General features: G+C 35.5%; 1 protein-coding gene across 2 annotated transcripts in view; it reads left to right on the top strand.

Moving 5' to 3' along the window:
* piezo1 (piezo-type mechanosensitive ion channel component 1) overlaps positions 1 to 20,205 on the top strand; it is a 96,205-nt gene that overhangs the window by 43,645 nt on the left and 32,355 nt on the right. For both annotated transcript variants that reach the window (XM_052560402.1, XM_052560403.1), the window contains exons 3-6: positions 8,522 to 8,644; positions 10,780 to 10,822; positions 11,539 to 11,692; positions 19,280 to 19,475. In XM_052560402.1, the coding sequence (XP_052416362.1) occupies positions 8,522 to 8,644; positions 10,780 to 10,822; positions 11,539 to 11,692; positions 19,280 to 19,475 (516 nt within the window). The remainder of the gene's footprint in view (positions 1 to 8,521; positions 8,645 to 10,779; positions 10,823 to 11,538; positions 11,693 to 19,279; positions 19,476 to 20,205) is intronic.

Consider the following 20,205-nt stretch of genomic DNA (forward strand, 5'->3'; position numbering starts at 1 on the left):
TGGTGATGTGGTTTATGCATTTATGCTGAAATTACTGCAAGTGTCACGCGCTTCAGTCTCTGTAGTAAACAAACCCGCATGTCTCTGCCATTCATTCATTCAAACAGAGACATGCAGAACATGCAGGATTCATATTTCAACCAACTTTTGTGGCTTAACATTTACAGATACTGGTCCATACAAAGATTTGATTTGATTAATACAGTATATGCTAACTTTGACAAATTCCGTGCCTGTCCATATTAAGATGTAAGTTTCAGAAACCTGGTACCGTCACATTTTAATTTTTTTAGTACCGACTTGGTACCGAAGTACCGGGTCTTATGACAACACTACTTTCTAATAAAAAAAGAGAAGAATATTCTATCCAACTATAAGCAACAGCACAAATAAATACAATAGAGTAAAGATACACTCAAAAAAATGATTTTTCACATTTGTTCACTTTACCTGAACAATTCATGTTGAATTAATGCCATTTTGGCTATTTTTCAGTTCAACATGATTGTGTCATGTTAAACTGACTTAAAACTGTGACTCGTTGGTTTAACATAAAGTTTTCATTTTGAAAGAACATGTTTCAATCAAGTACCTCAAAATAAGTTTTACACTTCCCATCATGCTTTGCACAGGACTGGATATGGGGAGAGAAAATGTTGAAATAAAGTGTTATTTTATGCAGTTTTTAGTAAAATGTGATAATAAGGAGACTTTTTCATGTCTAATGCTCTATTATATGGGCATTTTAAAAGACTTTATATTGGTGTATTTTGTGTGAGTTACCATTGTGGTGAAGTGTGGAGCTTGTGGTTGGGTTGAGGACCTGCCAAGTTAGCTAAAATTATAAAAATAAGGAAGTTGTGGCCCAATGGTTAGAGTCGGACTGGCAATTGAAAAGTTGTGAGTTTGAGTCCCGGGCCGGACGGAATTGTGGGTGGGGGGAGTGCATGTACAGTGCTCTCTCCACCTTCAATACCACGACTTAGGTGCCCTTGAGCAAGGCATCGAACTCCCCAACTTGAGCAAGGCATCGAACCCCCCAACTGCTCCCCGGGCGCCGCAGCATAAATGGCTATGCTGCCCACTGCTCCAGGTGTGTGCTCACAGTGTGTGTGTGTGTGTTCACTGCTCTGTGTGTGTGCACTTCGGATGGGTTAAATGCAGAGCACAGATTCTGAGTATGGGTCACCATACTTGGCTGAATGTCACGTCACTTTCAATTACAACAATAAAGGTTTGAAAATGTAGCATGTTTTGTCCATTTATTTAATAGAATTAAAAAAATTTAAGGTGCTTATATAAAGCAAGTAACAATAAGTTATTGAAAATGAGTAAAGTTTATGTATTATACAAGCTTAAATCACAGTTCATCAGTTTTCATAAAATGTATTTAATTCATTTACGTTAACTGAACATGAAAAGGTGAAGCTTAAACAAATATTAACTTTTGCGTTGGATTTATGTGATTACATTGGATGGAAAATTGACATCTAATTGAATTAAATAAGTTTTAACTTTTGGGGTTAAATATTGTTTTGAGTGTACAAACAATAAACAGTGATTTTCAGTTTGTTTGTTTTTTAGGCAGGTCTAGCATAAGTAATCAAATGTAAAACAGCATTGCATATTGGACTGTATAAATTAAAGATTATTCTTTATTAAAGTTATAAAAGCTTTTTAATCAAGAGCAGTAAGTGATTTCTTTGTTGTTGCTGTTCGATTAAAGCTGCGGTAGGTAACTTTTGACACTCTAGCAGTTAATAAACAGAACTGCTTGCATCTTGCGGAAGAACATCGTAGCCGGAACTACTTCTCTCTGTTTATGTCTATGAAGAATCACAAAGGTACTGCAATCTAAAATAGTCCGAATATAAACACTTATTATAGGTGCCCCTAGTGATTCAGGACAAGCTAAAAACACGGTTTGGAAAATGGATTCATGGTGTACTCGCTTATTATATACATTTTTCATACATTTTGAACACAAACAAAGTTACGGACCGCAGCTCTGATCGGTTGTTTTCTTACCGGGAGTGGTCCGTAACTGCAAATGGCAATAGGACCACTGGGAGGAGCCAGAGGAGCTTGATTTTTTTCACAGATTATCTGTCTCATATTCTACTGTCAGGATATAATGACAGGTTTAACAAATATGTAAAAAATATATTTTTACAAACGTTACCTACTGCAGCTTTAATATGAAGACTGTCACTTTAAGAGAATGCACTGATACAGCAGACCTACATTCAGCTGGTTATGTCTGCTGTAGGATACTTACCAAGACGGGCATTTTGACACAATTTTAAAATCTTATTCAGGACAGTACTAAATAAAAAAATAACATGCAAGTTACATGATCTCTCTTATTTGGTTAAAATTAACATATTTGCATATTCTGCAAGGGCTATGTACACTAAGCACAACTGCATGTATATACTGTATGTATATATATTATATACACATACAGTTGTGCTGTATGTATGTACACTCTTCATATCACAGTCCTGCAAAGGTCAAAGTAAATTTATTCACAATTGCTATTTATGCGATCAGAGACACAATCATGAGTGTGTGCGATCTGGACGCGTCAGTGAATGGTGGGTTATTTTCGTAAATAAAATAATCCTATCAGAAAAAATGCATAAAAACATATCATGTCTGTTCTGTGTGTATCATCTACAGTGAGCTTTTTTGAGGCTTTGCGCATATGCAGAAAGGAAATTTAATGTTTTATGATGTTTCAGTTTGGATGAGACAAAGTTTTCAAAACGCTACGCAGAGCATTTTAAAATGAAACCACCGTTTTCAAATGCCTCAGGATTAATGTAGAAGTAGCTTTAGTCTGTCTCAGTGTGTTCTGTTGCTTCATGTTTTTCCAGACAGACAGGATGGTGATGAGATCAGATCTTTGTGATGAGCTCTGGCTGCTGTCTGACTCCTTGTGCAAACAAAAATCTCACTGGATTATTACATTTAATTGCAAAAATAATGTTTGGAAATGTAACCTCAGCCCATCACATCCAGCGTCTGCTGTCTCCTTTCTTTCTTTCTTTCTTTCTTTCTTTCTTTCTTTCTTTCTTTCTTTCTTTCTTTCTTTCTTTCTTTCTTTCTTTCTTTCTTTCTCTGGGGGGTGGGATCTATTGCTAAAGCAGATTAATCATGTTCTCGCTTACACCACATAGCTCACTTTTCTATTATATATTTTTTCAAAGTCTGTAACATTCCTTATGTCTGATAGCTTTATTGTTTTGACAGAAGTAGAAATGTGCCTATTGCTTCACCCTATTTTACCTCAATGAAAGTCGTGTAATTCCTTCAGCTTCAAGGTTTGCTTTCCACTGTCTGGACATTAGTGCAAGCAGTGCTCTCATGGGAGGCTTGCAGCAAGCTCTGGGAAGATGTGACTCAAATGACGGTCATCTGCAGGCTTTTTCATAAGGAATAAGCTGGCACTGAGAGAATTCCCACTCAGAAAAAAATCCCTGCAACTGCCAGCCACAGCAAAACAAAACCTGACGTTGAACAGTATTAATGGTTTTAATGAAAACCATCTTGCTTTTTTTTCTACTGTGGATTAGCTGCACATTCTGTGGCTGGGAAATCCGGGAAGGCCAAGCCAGTTGTGAACAATCAGAGGCTTAGGAGAGGAAGATGGCTGTAGGAAAATGTACATCACCACTATGAAATGTTAATCTTAGGTCAATTTCACATCTGCAGTCACAGTTTCCTTAAAGGGGTCATAGGATGCTATATGCACTTAAACAAGTTGTTTGAACGGAAATGTGTGTTGGCAGGGTGTGTACACAACCACCCTATAATGATAAAAATCTAACCAGGTTTTTTATCTACTAAAATTGTTACCCCTTTCTCAAATCAAGCCGATCTCAGATGTCTGTCTGTGTGACGTCACAAAAACAGGCCCCTCCTGCAATAGCTTGATTTACAGTAGCCGGGGCAGATGTAGACAAGAATGACTCGTAAGTGAATGAGATATTCTATTGTTGGATGTAATAATGAACATAGCAGTCATCAAATTCTTCAATTTAATTTAGGTTTATTTGTATAGCACTCTTTACAATACAAATCGTTGCAAAGCAACTTTACAGAAAATTACGCTTCTACAATATCTAGTAGTAGCTTATAAGTGGTGACTGTTAGTTAATGTACATATGAAAGAAATCTAGGGAAAAATCAAAGACGTAATCAAACGATGAACACCAGTAACAGCAATTATCATATGATCAAACTTATAGCAAAATTTGGTAGTTCTGTATGTTGTTTCAGGGTTAGCATCATCTGAGGTCAAAACTTATTGATTCACTTAAATTATTGTTAGCCATTCTATGCAATTTATATAGTCTATATAATTAATTCCTTGTTGGATACCATAATTCTTGCTCTAGATAGATTTGTTTTTATCCAACATTAAATATATTATGTTGGTCCTTGATCTTTTTTCATTGAAGATTATTAAAAGTTGTTTAATTATTAATGTCCTTGTTATTCTACATTTTCCAAACAAGTGCACACTGGTATGTGGGGGTGATGAGACTTTCCGCATGCTTTCCCACTGCTGTATGTGGGATAGGAAAATTCCGGAAAGCAGCAGCTCTCTCTGGGTTGTGTCTGCCACGTGCCCCCAGCTGCCAGGGTCAGAACCCCGGGTTCTAGTCTCACCAGTTACTTCAGAGACTTATGTAAGCTGCACTCTTTGTACCAGCATTCACTTCCTTAACCACAGGAAGCTTGTGATACTCTTGGGAAGAGTAGTTTATCATTGCCAAGCATTATTTGTGTTCAAGTAATGTGGTTCCATTAACTTGTATATAACATTTGAGGAAATATAAACTGTGTGATAAATGATGCTTTAGATAAACATAAACTTTCTCTTATATGTATTTTTGGTCATAATGTGCACTGTGAACTTAGAGCTTTATCGGCGTGCACTTACAAAAGTGATAGCATACTTCTCCCCAACAAGCCACACAATCTGGGATATAATTCAAGTTTAAAATAAAAAAAAATTGAGTTAGAGTCTTGTTTAAATACTATGATTTAACAAGAATAAAAATTCATGTTGATGCGACACAAAGCCACCGAAGGCCTCCAGATTAAGCCTTTTAAAATGCATGGCTAAAAGGATCATATTTTCCTTATAATATATCGAGCAAGTATCAATGTATTTATTCATCATCATTGATTGCATGCACTAAAATTATTTCAATGGAAATTTATTTAAATCTAATCTACTGGTGAAATCAGGCATTATGGGGACTAGCAAAAATATGTGCTCCAATATATACATTATTATATGCAGTATTACATATACTTGTTTAATAGCATTATTAAACCTCTATAGAAACGTTACATTCATCCCGTGTGCTATACATGTACATGTAAACAAGATGTTGGATCACTTGTGTAGCCATGTCGCTCTTGTGTGTTTTGGAAGTGAACAATTTGACACAAGTGTAGGATGTGAATAAATGAAATATTAAATATTGTATTAATTAAATATTGTATTATATTAATGGGCCTCATCACAGAACCTTTCTTTCTTTTTGGATGTTCTGGTGCTCTATATGGTCGGGCCATTCCTTCTCATTTTACAACATAATTCTCTGCAAAATAGTGGCAGGACACTTGAACACATTTATTAATTTGTTTGGACTCTGAATTATGGATTTGTATTAGCTAATATTGCATTTCTCCCTCTCAGGTTAAAATTTTTGTTTCTGAAAAATGTACAGAAATAAGACAATAATGCAAGCTTGTTATTATTATTTTGATTAAAGGATAACTGGACTTGCTTAAATAAAGTTTAGGTTCCTGTCTTATAACTTTCCTATCGCAAAAATGGCAAAAAATAAATGAATAATGCTAATAATATAAAGTTTGGTTTGTTGGTGCATTGGGGTGGATTGCTTTCTAAACACAACTGAACCACTCCAGAGTTTGTGTAATCAGGCCTGAGATCATCTCATTCAGGCAATCTTGGAACGATTATTTTAGTGTTGATCCACTATGCCTAAACAATCAGAACACATCCAGTTTCTGAAACAAACGCTCCAGCTGAGCCAAGTGTGAAGATTTGCCAGACCAGTTTGAAAGGGTTTTTATTTAACATTGAGAATACTAAAAATCCAGTTGTCTCTGCTTAAATTGTGTATTTGATTGTAGGGATACGCCAAAATAAACAGTGTGTATAACTACAGGATGACCTTAAAAATTGGGTAAAAAATATCCCACAGCTGATGTGTAAAATCTCTTGCTTGGTTTGGTAAGGCTGGCTGTAATTCTTTCCATAGTCACTCAGTAACTCTACACCATTTTTGGGGTCTATGGAGCTGTGTCAAGTGCTCTAGAGCCCTGATTTTTGTTAAAACAATCATGGCTACACGTGTCCAAACACAAGACATCACAGTCATCTAGTTCTGCAGAAATTCTCATAATAGCCCCACAGATTTCACACTTTTGCTATAGTGTGTCGCAGGTTAGAGGTAAATAGTGGTGCTGCTATCTGTGGCAGGCGCTGAAGTGGCCTTTCATTGAATCTCGCTGGAAACAAACCAGAGAAAATGCCTAGACAAACTGGAAAGACAAATAAAGCTTTGCAGAGGCCTCTTTGTGTGTCCAGAGTGTTCATTCTTACCCAGGTGTCCTCATTCACCTCGTCCAGCCAGAACACTTCTGCTGCGATTCTATCTGTATTCACATACTCACTGGAAATTGAAGTACAGTTTGTATTAAGCAGAATAACTGGATGTACCATCTGCTGTCTGTCCAGTAAAACCTTTATTTTACAGGTTACATTATGCAGCGGTGTATTTCCATCAGTGTGTTACAGTAAAGTACAACCACAGACCTCAGGTGGTACACATTTCAGGCTGTAATTGTCGACTGTGCAGCTTTCCTTTTTTTCTTCCTATAAGAGTGCTTACTAAGGCACTATTACTATTCATGCTTATGGTTCATGAAAAACCCTAACCCTAAGTCTTACATTTTAGTTTGGCCGTTTGTTGTTAAGGATATGAATGAAATGATATGGCTAGTGGAGAGCTGTGCTTGTAGCTTTCTAAACATTTAGAACTTTGTTTGAATGTCGGACAACAAAACGTTTTACAGTTTAGTTTTATAGCTACATTTCTCATTTTCACTTTAAAGTTAAATTTTTTATCACTTAGCGTTAACTACATAGTTGCAGAGGAACATTGTTTTGGTAATTACTATGGAGTGCAGAACTGTGGAAGATTGTGCTTTTCTGAAGTGATTGACAGCTTAAAAGGGGAGGGTCTTTGCTTGCTTTTTTGTATGTAATTTATTCACAGGTTAGATAAAAGTTCTAGGAACGCTAATTTTGTTATGGGGCTCATTTCTGAAATGAATATGTCAAAATACTGTATATGTGAGGACTAAGTATTGTAGTAATAGATCTGCAAACTAACAGATCTGCCACAGCATATGTTTAGTAGTATCTACAGTTAGATACTTGCTTGGGAAAAAAAAGAAGAAATAGAAGGAAATGTTTGGACATGTTTGTTCAGTAAGCCGCAAAATTTGAGGTATCATTCATGTTAGTGGCACAAAAGGTGTCGAATAAGTTACGTGCCAATGGTAGATGTGAGCTTTAGCACAGTATGAGCAATAACAATAGTGACGCCTTAGCAAGCAGCAATAATTTAACCTAATCATACTCTCCTATAAAGCTTCTTTATATTTCTTCTATTTATGTATTTAAAGTAATGTGCTCTGTGAAAAAGAAGTCTTTGTTCCCACAATTCTCCACACTGTAGATGCCTTCTCAACTGAAGGCTTGAGTTCAGCCCAAATGGGTTTGAAAACCAGTCCTTGCTTATTTGCTACAAAGTCAAAACTCTGTTTAAAACAAAAAGCTCTACTTTAACAATGACCAGCTGTATCTCCAGAGGACATCCCCAATGATCTTTACCCATTTAATGCTTTGGCAGAATTTTTTTTTAGCTACAAAAAAAGGAGTATTTTGACAGTCCTGCCATGATTAGAATAGCTGGGTCTGCTTTTGCATTTTCCTAATTCTCGCAAAAGTTAAACGCTCACACATGTGCTCATTTTGCTCCTATACTGCTGCGTTGTTGGAAAAACATTGTTAGAAATCCCATCTTTGGGTGGCTGCAATGTAAATGTTGCAATTAAGTCTTACGAGAGTTTCTACAAAAGCCTGTAAAGCTATTGTTATGACAACCAATGGGTAGTTGACACATTGACTTTTTAATCATGATTTTAAATTTTTTTATTAAAATGACGTTTTAATGAAGTTAAAACGTAAATAAACTGTAAATCACTGGTTTATTTTGAGGTAAAACTGGATACATTTTGAACACAAATTGTATAGGTTTGTTGTAACATTGACCATCATTTAAGTTGTCCAAGAAATAAACTAATTATCAACCTTCATTAACAAAGATTAATTAATTATTTATTTATTTTTTATACTATTTGTGCCAACCTTCAACTTTCTCGTGTTTTCTACTCCATTCCACAGGACACACTGGACGTTACATCAAGGCCCTTTTCAGCACCAGTCTGATTTTCCTCTTGGCGCATGTCAGCTTCCAGATCTGCCTGCATACCGTCCCCAGCCTTGATAATGCACTGGGACACAACTGTAAGTCTGACTTGTTTCAAGTGCATGTACAATCATAGAGTGCATTCTTCTCCATTAAGTATAATTAAGCAGCATTTACAAAGAGGATGCATTCTTTCATAAAAAAAAAAAAAAGAAAAAAAAAGAGAAAAACACAATGTTGTCAAGTTGTTTTAAAACTAAATGGTTAGTAGTTGGTCTAGGCAGGCTGATCAGTAGGTAGCTGACCAGTTAATATGTTCAAAATGTTCAAAAACACTGAACAACATAGGAAGAGGGTGAACCAACTCCAGGGTAAGGCTAAAGCAGACAAATCTATTAACTACAAACATCATAAACCCATCTTTTTAGGCATTAACCAGACATGGATGCAGCTTGGGCTAATAAAATATGTTTAATGGGACTGAATTTGTATTTAACGTGATTACAGTTTAATAAAAACATTAGAAATTGATAATAATAAAATGTTTCCTTTCCAAGGTTATTCAAGCAGTGAATACATTATTATACAGACAGTGACATATCATTTCAGTTTAAGCACTGTCAAAAAACGAAACTATCATTTTAATCACTGAAGCTGTCTACGCTGTGAAATGAATCTCTTACTTGTTGCTTATGATGAGAGAATGAGTGGAATTCAGTCAGCGAACTTGTGCGCACTCAAAACTGAGTTTCAGGTATGACACATCTGAGCGCCTCTGATTGGCCAGTGCATTCCTAAGCTCAACAGAATCGCATGTGATTGATTATAATGCGCAACACTGTAAAAAACACCTAAAATGAAATATGGTGCAACATAAGCAGTTCTTAATTTAATGCCACAATCGACACTCTAATCATTTACATTTTGTTAAGAACAGATGTAATAGATTTAATTTGTTTGCACAGGAGCATTTTCGTCCAGTTTAGTAGCATTTTTGCCCCAACACGCTGATGCCAGGGGAAGGCTAAAACTAACCCAGCCTTATACATGCTCTGCCTATGCTGAACAATCTGTAGTTGTTAAATCATAAGTGAAATGTAAAAAAGTTGTCTGTGAAATGCACAGGACAAATGCTGTCCCACCAGTTCTTGTATTCACACATCTCACAGATGCCTTGTTTTGGCGCAGGAAGCAGCATTTTTACTGCTTGATAAATATAAGCAATATGGCAAAATATGGCTTTGTGTGCTAATCGTCTCCTAATTAGGACCTGAAATCATTAATTATGTCTGCTTTTTAAAACAGAAAATGAATTATAAAAAATAAAAAAAAAATAATTAGGAGGAGGACTAGCATGCTTGTCTTGAATCAATGGGAAACTCGTATTTGTGCAGTACAGTGTGCAAATGTCAAAAGATTGTGGAATATAAACATACACATCAACCTCATCATTATTTTTTTGCATTCATGTAAACACTTTTGCATTCATGTTCAGATTCATCCATCAGAGTGATTTCATTCAGACTGAAAAAGAAGTTGTCCATGTAAACATATATATTGTCATGTGACCTATATAGACACGTACTTTACAGCTATATATACAGCTTCAATCTCAAATGTGTCCCTTATTAAAACAACTAAATTTGAAATTCACATTCCTGGATTTAAATCTTTTGGTGGTTCCAAAACACGTCTGGTCAGCCAATTGTAAACCTTTTCGCTATTACTAACAGTAAAGTACTTATGAAATCAGATGAAAGAGATCTGTTGAAACTTAAATCACAATCTGAAAGTTCCACTTATCTGATAGGAATGTAATTCGTTGTTCAAAATCACAAATGACATGATATATAGCAGCCTTATGTATCACACGGGATTAAGTAATTAAGTACTGTAATCCATTTGAAAAGCCTCAGTTATTAGCTGCTCTTATTTGAGGTTTGGACGTTATGTTTGTCTTCCCTTCCCAAATTGTCCAGAAAGACCAATGAATGATGAATCATTTCTGAGACCTTGTATCTTTAAGGAGTCGCCAGGCTGACTGCAAAGACTTCAAGGGCTTGTAGCCTTTGGCTGACTCTGCCAAAGGAGAGTTCAGTGGCTCATGGAAATGTTTCGGTAGCTTTGCAAAGGCACTTGCGGTTGGCTCGTCTTTATGTCCTACTTGACAATGTCCAGTAGTGTGATTCATTTTATCCTCAGTATAAAAACCACTCTCTTGCTCTCTCTGTAGGCAGCACATGGGAGACTTTATCAAGACATGTCGGAGTGTCCAGGTATGTAGAGAATGCAGAGAATGAGAGCATGTATACGTGGGGCACCATGTTGACCTATTTGAAACTGATCAGAGCTAGATCACAAAGTTCAAACCAATGTGGAAACAGTTAAGGCCATTTAAGACAGTTGTCTTATTACCAAAACATATTTAACATATTTTGTTTATTTCATGCAGCCATGTTATATGTTAAAATTCCATGAACTTGTGATACCCAATATTTATGAATGTATTTTTTTTCGCAAAGCAGTCTTACAGAAAACACATGATTTTATGGCTTTTTGCATGGCTCATAGTCAGGGTGATATCATAGTTTACATTTGTTTTTTGTTTACTTCAGTAAAACAGTGAGTGCAGGGACATGAAGCAGTTGAGATTGTTATTAAATTTTTAAAGCTTTTATTAATTTTATTTTTAGATGAAAGGCTACATTTTTGAGCCCTATTCTGTACCATATTCAAGTGTTATGTTACATGTGGCATTTATTTTATTTGTTTTAATATTTCTTTTTTGATATTTATTTAACATATTGTATTAATGTATTTTATTGCATTATATTGTATTACTTTGTATTTTATTTTTAGATAAAAGGCTACATTTTCAAGCTCTGTTTTCTTTTCTTCATGAAAAGGATTAAAGCCTGCATTGTCTAGTATGTATAACACCGTATTGCTCAGATATATCATTTAACTACTGAGTTTGCGGTCGCTCCTGCAGGCTTCCTCTGGAAGATCCTTGGAGCATGGTGTGGATCCTGACACCAGATCTTGGGATCTTCATCATCACTCTAATTACCCTGATACTGTGTAACCGTCTGTTGAAGAAGAGAGAGGAGGGATCCATGCCTCAAATGTCTACACTTCTCCAGGAGGTGAGCTGGGCATAGACCAGGCCTACTGATGATCTATTGTTATGTTTGAGCAGCTTATTATGAGACACTGGTGAGTAATGCTTGTTTAGTCTGAGCCTCACACAGCCCGCCCCTCAGTCGATTCTCTGACTGCTTCAGTGCTTATGTAATTCACAGACTGCTGTTTCACTGGCTGATTGCTATATAAGTTGTGTGATTCAGGGATTTTATCATTCTTCTGGGAGGCAAATAGTTGTTAGCATGCATCCCAACTGATACAACGAGCGCTTTGGAGGCAAAACCTTTTTTTTTTTTTTTTTTTAAAAAGGTTCACAATATGACAAGGTTCTTTTTCTTCTAAAAAAAGATCTTATGATACAGTGGTCCCAAAAATGTTTGGACATATAAACCATACATAATATTGCGCAAATAGCAATGACACACACATTTTGGGGTTTCAAATTGCTGCTTTTCTTTTTTTAAATTAATTTACATTTTTCTTTTTAATTTAATTAACTGAAGCTTTGGCAAGCAAATGAGATATCCTCAGGATCAACTGCATGTTCTGCCTTACTGCTGAGTCTTACATCCATAAAATATTCTGTACTTAGTAGTTTAAGATGAAGGTAAATTATGACCACAAAGTATACATGCACCATGCTACCATATTATTGTGGTATCATCAATTTGAGAACTACCTGTCTATTTAGGTCATGTACAATTGTGGTTCCTCGTTTTATAAGTTGGTCAGATGGTACCTTCCTGTCTAAGTGTATGTTATATCATCCAGACATTACATAAAAATGCCTCGCAAGACTAATGTTGCCAAGCCCAAAGTGCCACAGAGGTATATCTTGGGTATATATGTGGTCACTTATTTTGACTGTGTGTACACAAAAGTTCATGGCCCAAAAGTTTTATTTTGGATTGAAATAAATAGTTTGTGCCTGTATGTGTGACCTATGGACATTTTTGCTCCCCATGAGGAAAACAGTTTATAAAAATCATCTATGGAATATCCCTAAAAAACATTAAAACTAATTCTCTCTCTCTCTCTCTCTGTCAAAAATATGCTGTCAAAACCTGTAGCCCTGACCACAAGGTCACATGGCAAATAAAGTCAAAGCATTTTAGTTTTGAATGGTATTATGATGGTGAATGCTCACAAACATAGCAACAAGAGTTAAAAAGAACAAAAAGTTCAAATGGAATTGGAACATTACCCAGCATCACTATGACTATTGCTCATATAGTCTTACTGATTGAATCAGAGCTATTCATTTTGTAAGTGATCAGGTTGAGTCAAGAGATTGGAAAAGGGATATTTTTCTTTTTCTTTCTTTCTTTCTTTCTTTCTTTCTTTCTTTCTTTCTTTCTTTCTTTCTTTTTTTCTAAATAACATAATATCATAGAAACTTGTAGATGTGCTTGTTTGACTTAGTAAGCAGAACATAAAAACCTTGAGAACTACATACAATATAAACACCCTTGTAGTGGCTTTTGCACAGGAAACATCACATACATTTTATTCAGACAATCTCATTTGTACTATAGGCTAGGCTTATTTGATAATTGATGTGAATGCAGATTCAAAAAGACTAGTAGTGTAAATGGTGCTTCAACATTTTTTAGGAATATTCAGAAAATATGTTTAGTTGCTGGTTTCAGAAAGAATAAAACTATTAGAAGATGCATCACTTCTAATTCAAACCAGACTGAAATAACATTTTTAGTTGAAAGCTTGAACTTCAATGCTTGATACATATCTAAGTAGAAAATAGTAACAATAAAACATACTTTTAACCATTACATTGTCTCATGTCATAAAATGTTTATTTCTTTTGCAATATTTTCCATATAGTGAAAGTTTTTACTTTTTGATCTCCACCCTGTGATTTTTCCATTTGACTCTTTGCACCATTCCAGCACTGTACAGCAGCCTAGAGTCTGACAACTTCCTGCTGCTGTTGCCAAGGCAACAACTTCAACAAACACTGGCTGGCTGGCACGCTGTGTGTCAGCAGAGAAAAATAGGATCTTTTTAAGATCAATTAGCGATAGAGGCCCAAAGTGCTAAACCAGGCATGCGTGTCTGTTTTACTGGAATCTTACAATAGAAACCATTTCAACATTATATATAATGCTTATATAAATATTATTTCCAGATACCTCCAAAGCTGACCTCTATTTGACACTTTCCTACCCTCAGGTGCAAAAGAATGAGTAAAATGCAGCGGTTGCACTGTTAAAGCTTGATAAAGCATGCTTTGTCAGTCCTAACTTTAAAAAAAGATAACTATAGTTAAGCTGCCTTTCTTAAAAAAAAAAAGTGGTGTACAACTTACAAACTTAAAAGCAGTAGTAGTAATAGTTTTGCTCACTATTACCAGTCTGATTTCCAAAAGATTTCTGCAACAGTGTAAAAACTGCTTCATGCCGATATTTCTGAACTGTAGCATTATAATCAACTAGCAACCACCTGCCTTGTAAACTATAGGAACAACATAATTACAAATCATTCCAAAGCACTGGCCTGCAGTGAGGGACTGAGTGAATGGGTTTTGTTTTGGCCATGGTACTTGGAGTCTAATGCCAATTCGATCAGATGAAATGCTTTTATACATGTCCCTGCACTCACTCACTGCACAAATCTACAACAAAGATTTAAACTATGTAACATTGTGATTGGTGGGTGGTAAATTGGCAGTTATGAAAGTTATGAAACTTCAAAATAAAGATCTTTAATACACTCTAAACATTCAGGTACACCATACGTGCATGTAGTGAAAAGCTCTGGGAAAAAAAGGGGAAAATAAACTGAAGGAAAAAACTACTAAGAATACAACAGGCATTTTCATAACGTCAAACACCACACAACTTCCGACATTTTTCCATCAGGAAACAGTGTTTTATTTACAGCTTCCCAGGCTGCTACAATGAGCACACCAGAGGCCAAGATTTTTTGATATTTTAAAAAGATAGCCAAGGTACAAATCTAATTTAGTTGGTCTGCTGGTTTTGTTGGTCTTCCGGCATGGTTTTTAGTTGTAATTATTGCTGTCATTTGATTAAAGTGCCCCTATTGTGATATTTTTCAGGTTTCTAATATTGCTTTGGGAGTCTCCTACAATAGGATTACATGCATGCAAGTTCAAAAATGCTTTTTTTTTTTTTATGCAGGCAATAACTTTATTTATCATGCACTTTCAGCTTTACAACTTTGCAGATCATTTACATTCACATACAGCTACAATACACACTGCACGAAAGGCAATATTGGAAATGGCATAATAAGGGCACTTTAAAATAAATTCTTCTGTTCAGTCTGTTGTTCAGGTGCTGGTCTGGTGATGCAGATTTCTTTCTGAGAATATATAGCCAGTTCACTAAGATTTAGATTGGCCTGAAGATTTATAACATGGATCGATCCAGAGGGCAGCTGATGCCTTATTGTGGCTCTATGTTTATTGTTGGAGAGGGTGTAAAAAGAGTCACATGAGGCTGTGGAACGAGGGAGGACCTGGACAATGCTGAACACTGATAATGCACTGATCTGAAAAGCCTTGAAAAGACTAGAAGAATCCGACCTTCCTGTGTCTTTGAAGGAGTCTAACATTGGTTTTACATTATATTCAGGGTCAAAAGATCAGCATAAGGAGCAAATGGACTAAGAAGGAGAACAAAGTTAGTCCTGCACAGTGAGACTTTTGACATTTGTCATAACGTCTGGTCCTCAGTGATTATGGTCGGTCTTGTGGCCAGACTAGTAATCTCACCCACGGAAAGTCTGACCAAAATGGCAAGGTCAAATCTGATTGGCTGATTTCAAGCAACTTTCAAACTCTTGCCACTTCAATATCCATTAGAACAGTCTGGTTGAGGCTCTGGAAAGCCTAAAGGGTTATTTAATTCTAAAATGAATTTTTGTATCCCCATTTAAAAACTGTTTCAAAAGTTATAAAGTTTCCTTCACATCAAGAACATTAACTGTAGAATGCTGAAGGGATCATTTAATTTTGTAAACCAATCCAGAAGTTAACATCACCCTAGTTTATAGGATTTTTCCATTTACTTTTATATTATTGCAGATAATAGGCTCTGTGACGTACAACAGTTGGTTGATTCTTGCAAGTATTGTTAGATATTCTTAAAGGAAAACACCACCGTTTTTCCATATTCCACTTTTCTTCCCTTAACTTAGACGAGTTGATACGTACCTCTCCCGTCTCAGTGCGTGCACTCAATCCCTGTAGTTAACAGTGTTAAGCTAAAAACTAGCATAGTGGCGCCGCGCGCTACAGCGATTGAGTGCACGCACTGAGACAGGAGAGGTACGTATCAGCTCGTCTTTAACGTGAACACAACGTTTCAAACAAAATTGTTACAAGTGGTATAGTTAGACTGCGTTTCATGATCTCTGTCCACACTAGACAAATGAAAACGCATGTTCCTTGACCATTCTTAATGAGCATGATGTTATTGTGGTTATGACGTGGTCATCAAGGATATAATGCAGAGCTAACACATTTTTCAAGACACAAGATTTTAAAAATCACAATCGGTGTCCTACTGATGCATTTTATGCCAGAGAATAAATTGTTCAAACATCCAGACTTTTGACATCCTAACCCTAACCCAAACCAAAAGCTCACTGAAATGGAAGAGATAACTTGTTTCTTGGTTTCAGGACTCATTACTACGGTATAGTACTCTGTAATGATGTCTATCTTAGCATCCATGCCAATAGACAATAATGTTATATACACTAATTATTTAGTTTCAGTTTATTTGTCAGGGACAATTTACAAAATACATGAATCTTACGAAGAGATGTTTTGTACCAGAGTTAGCAAATGCTAATTTCCATCTGCAGTCCCGGGCAGGTGCACACAATATTAAAACATTACATTACAAATAACTGTCAGTAGAACTAACAAAAACATGCGATATTAGTTAAACAATGAATATTTTAAACTAATCAGATAGTCTAATGACAAGCTAAACAAAAAATAAAAAACCTATCACAACCTAAAATATATACCACATAGTCAAAAATATTTACCTCAATGTTACATTTGTAAACTTGAAGTCTGCTGATGCTGACACATCGAGGATGTATTTCTTTGAGTTTCAAGAGAAATTATTTAGATCTACAGACAACTTTAGACTGTCTGGGAGTTGATTCCAATGTTTAATGGTTTTAAATCAGAAGGCTGTCTGTGCGAAAGCAGAAGATCTCTTCGGGATAGCACAATTTCTGTGAGAAGTGGAGCGGGATGTTCGGTTCGTTTGTTCAGAATAAAGTTTTACAATTATTTTCGTTGATGGTGGAGCAATATTATTAACAATTTTTAAAACGTTTCTTAAATGTGTATATCGAATTAGAGAGTCAAAACTTAATATTTTATATTTACTAAGAATATTACAGTGATGATAGCGAGGGGCTTTCCTGTCAAGCACCTTTAATGCCTGATTATAGACCGATCTGAGCGGTTTGAGTGTGGTCTCATTGGCCTGAGACAAATAGGATAAACAGTAGGTGATGTGTGGAGAAATCATGGCATTAAAATACATGAAAGATGCTTCAGTTGTCAGACTATTCCTAATGTGTCTAAAAATAGAGTTATTATATTTAATAGAGTTGCACATTCTTTTAATATGTTTTTTAAAACTTAGAGTTTGGTCCAAATGGACACCTAAATATTTTGTCTCAGTCACAATTTAAATTTTTTGTCCATTAACATAGATGTTAGGTATATCTTTAACTTTATTGGACTTAGCGAAATACATTCCAACAGTTTTTCCAATATTTAATGTTAAGCAAGAAGATTTAAGCCAATTACTTATTCTATACCATTTTTTAATAAAGTTTGTATTTTCTGATTGGCTGCCAAAGTTATTATTGTTCAACATCTAAATAAAAAAAAAAGAATTGTTGCCTTTTTTATCACTCTTTCTAACACATAAGTAGCTTTTTTGCTTTGTTGTAAGATTCAGAGTTTAATTTTAGAAACTTTTTTTTTTTAAGCTAAAGTTATGCAAACAAAGGGATCAAGGTTTGACTGGTTAATGTGGTTCAGTTAATTTGGACACATATATAAACACTGTGACTGGGCTTAGAGCGGCATAATCGGTTTGAGATTACCTGAGTGAGGTGGCCTCATCTGATTGAAATCAAACACTGGAGTAGTTCGGATGTGGCGAGAAAGCAGTTAGACCTAAAACTAAACTGTATTCTTATTAACAATGGTAAATGTTTTTAATTGCTCTTCTCCAAAACAGATGCATTAAAGATGCTGTATATGTTCACACACATAGTTGGAGATTTATACAGTCAAACCAAAATGTATTATTTATTCAGACACCATTTCTCACATTATCACATTATCACATTATTAATTTTGTTCAGTCTGTGGTGTAAAAAGGTCACATTAGCAATTAAAGAAAAACACTTAAGCAAAGCATGGTCAAGTCAAAATGTCTGAATAAATTTTGTCCCCCAAATTTGTATCAGTTTTACTAATAGTCTGCTATTTTGGGGTATAATATGTCAAAGTTTACTTTATTTTGCTATCCTCACTTGCATAAATTAACTATTGATTGTCTTTTTTTCTCTACTGTGACGTCTATCCAAGTGAAACAGCATTTGAAATTAGAGGGCGGGACTTGATTTCGTCCTTTGGGAATTTATTGGATTTTTGTAAGTTGGGGCGTTGCTAACAAAATGGAGGCAGATCTGAATGCCAGTTTGCAGTTAGTAGTGAGGGGTTTCCACTGGATTCATCGGCGGCACCCTAGCATGAAGACATTTTTTATTTATTGAGGAAGATGACGACGAGGACAATCAATGGCAAAAAACATGCACGCGAGAGAGAGAGAGAGAGAGAGAGAGAGAGAGAGAGAGAATATATACAGTATAATCTCTCAGATAAATTATTTATAATAAACACTGCAGTGTTCCATTTAAAAATAAGTATTTTACATTATGATTTCATGGTCACTTTAATAGCTAGCAGAAACTGTTTGGTTGCCAACATTCCTCAAAATATCTTCTTTTGTGTTCAGTTCTAAAAATACCCTTGGTCTCTTCAGGTATTATAGACCTCTTTGACTATACCAGGTTTTTGATTTAAACAGTGTTTCAGCTTTTGCCCAAAAACACTTCATGTTGCAAACATGCCTGTCTGGCTCTGCAGGCCTTGCCAGATATGATTGCTATGACCCTGAGGAGCCAAGAGTAACACACTCTAACATGTGCATACAAGTACATGCTTGTAAAAACATTGATGTTTTGTTCACATTTATCACTTTCTAAACACGTATCTCAGTTTCTGTCTCATACTGTATCTATTTCTCAGTTTCTCTCAGACAGTACATATGTTTTTACAGTGCTTTCAAACGTTTTCAGTCTTTGTTTTAAAGTTCATCAATATCTTTTCAACATCTTTTCAGTAGAACTTTGATCATTTTAAAAGATTAATGAACACAGTTAGAAATAGAAATACATCTATATGAATTTATTTTAAAAATTTAATTCTTATGTGGCCTATTTTTTTTCATCCCAGCATCAATCAATTATTTTTAATGTCTCTGTTCTCTTCTTTTTAGGAGGATGAAACGGAAGATGATGATGATGTAGAAGGAGAAGATGAGGGAATGTTATCATGTAGTGAGACAGAAGATGAGGAGAGTCCTTACTCAAGCAGCAGGGCGGCACAGTTAGCTGCCCGCCTGCGTGCCACGGCACAGCGCTTCCTCAGGAACATGGGCCGCATCCTGGCTGTCACACTACTAGCACTAGCTGGTGAGAGAATCAACAGGCTTAGCATAATAGTTGGACATTGTAAGCAATAAATGATGAGAGAATAGATGGAAGAGTCAAAATCAAGCATATAAATTGTGTCCATATGTCAACAATAGTTATGAGAGCAAGAACATGTATTAGTCTTAAACCTTATATACGGGTTTTATATAAAAATCTATTCTAAATACTATATTTGATTTAGGAATTATATGCATCTTAACATACAATAAGATATGCAGAATTATATATTGTAAGCCAATAAATTTAGCTAGATGTACAAATGCTTACATGCACACACACACACACACACACACACACACACAAAACTTAAGTTTTAAGATGCAATTTGATTGTGTAAAAATGTCCAGTACTTTTTTCAAAGGGAAGTACTTTTCCATCACCAACAAATGTTTCATTGGTAGTAGAAATAATGATTTGCGAGGCAATCATTAGTTTTTATTTTTTTATTTTATTTTTATTGTTATTATTATTTAATTTTTTTATTTTTTTGAGGGATGGCCAGAAACATACTCTATGAAAGTAAAAAAAAAGGCGTAGTTTGCAAGTGCAGAGTCTCATTACACTGTTGCCTTCAAATGTGCGTGACAGTAAAGTTGATGTGTTATTATTCAGGCAGCTATCTATAAACACTTTGACAGATTAGCATGCTCAACTGTTGCTTCGGCATTACACAACTTGACTTAAAAGAGAAAACTAACCATAGCTGCTT

Source organism: Carassius gibelio, chromosome B7, assembly GCF_023724105.1.
Source record: "Carassius gibelio isolate Cgi1373 ecotype wild population from Czech Republic chromosome B7, carGib1.2-hapl.c, whole genome shotgun sequence".
NCBI classification, from domain to species: domain Eukaryota; kingdom Metazoa; phylum Chordata; class Actinopteri; order Cypriniformes; family Cyprinidae; genus Carassius; species Carassius gibelio.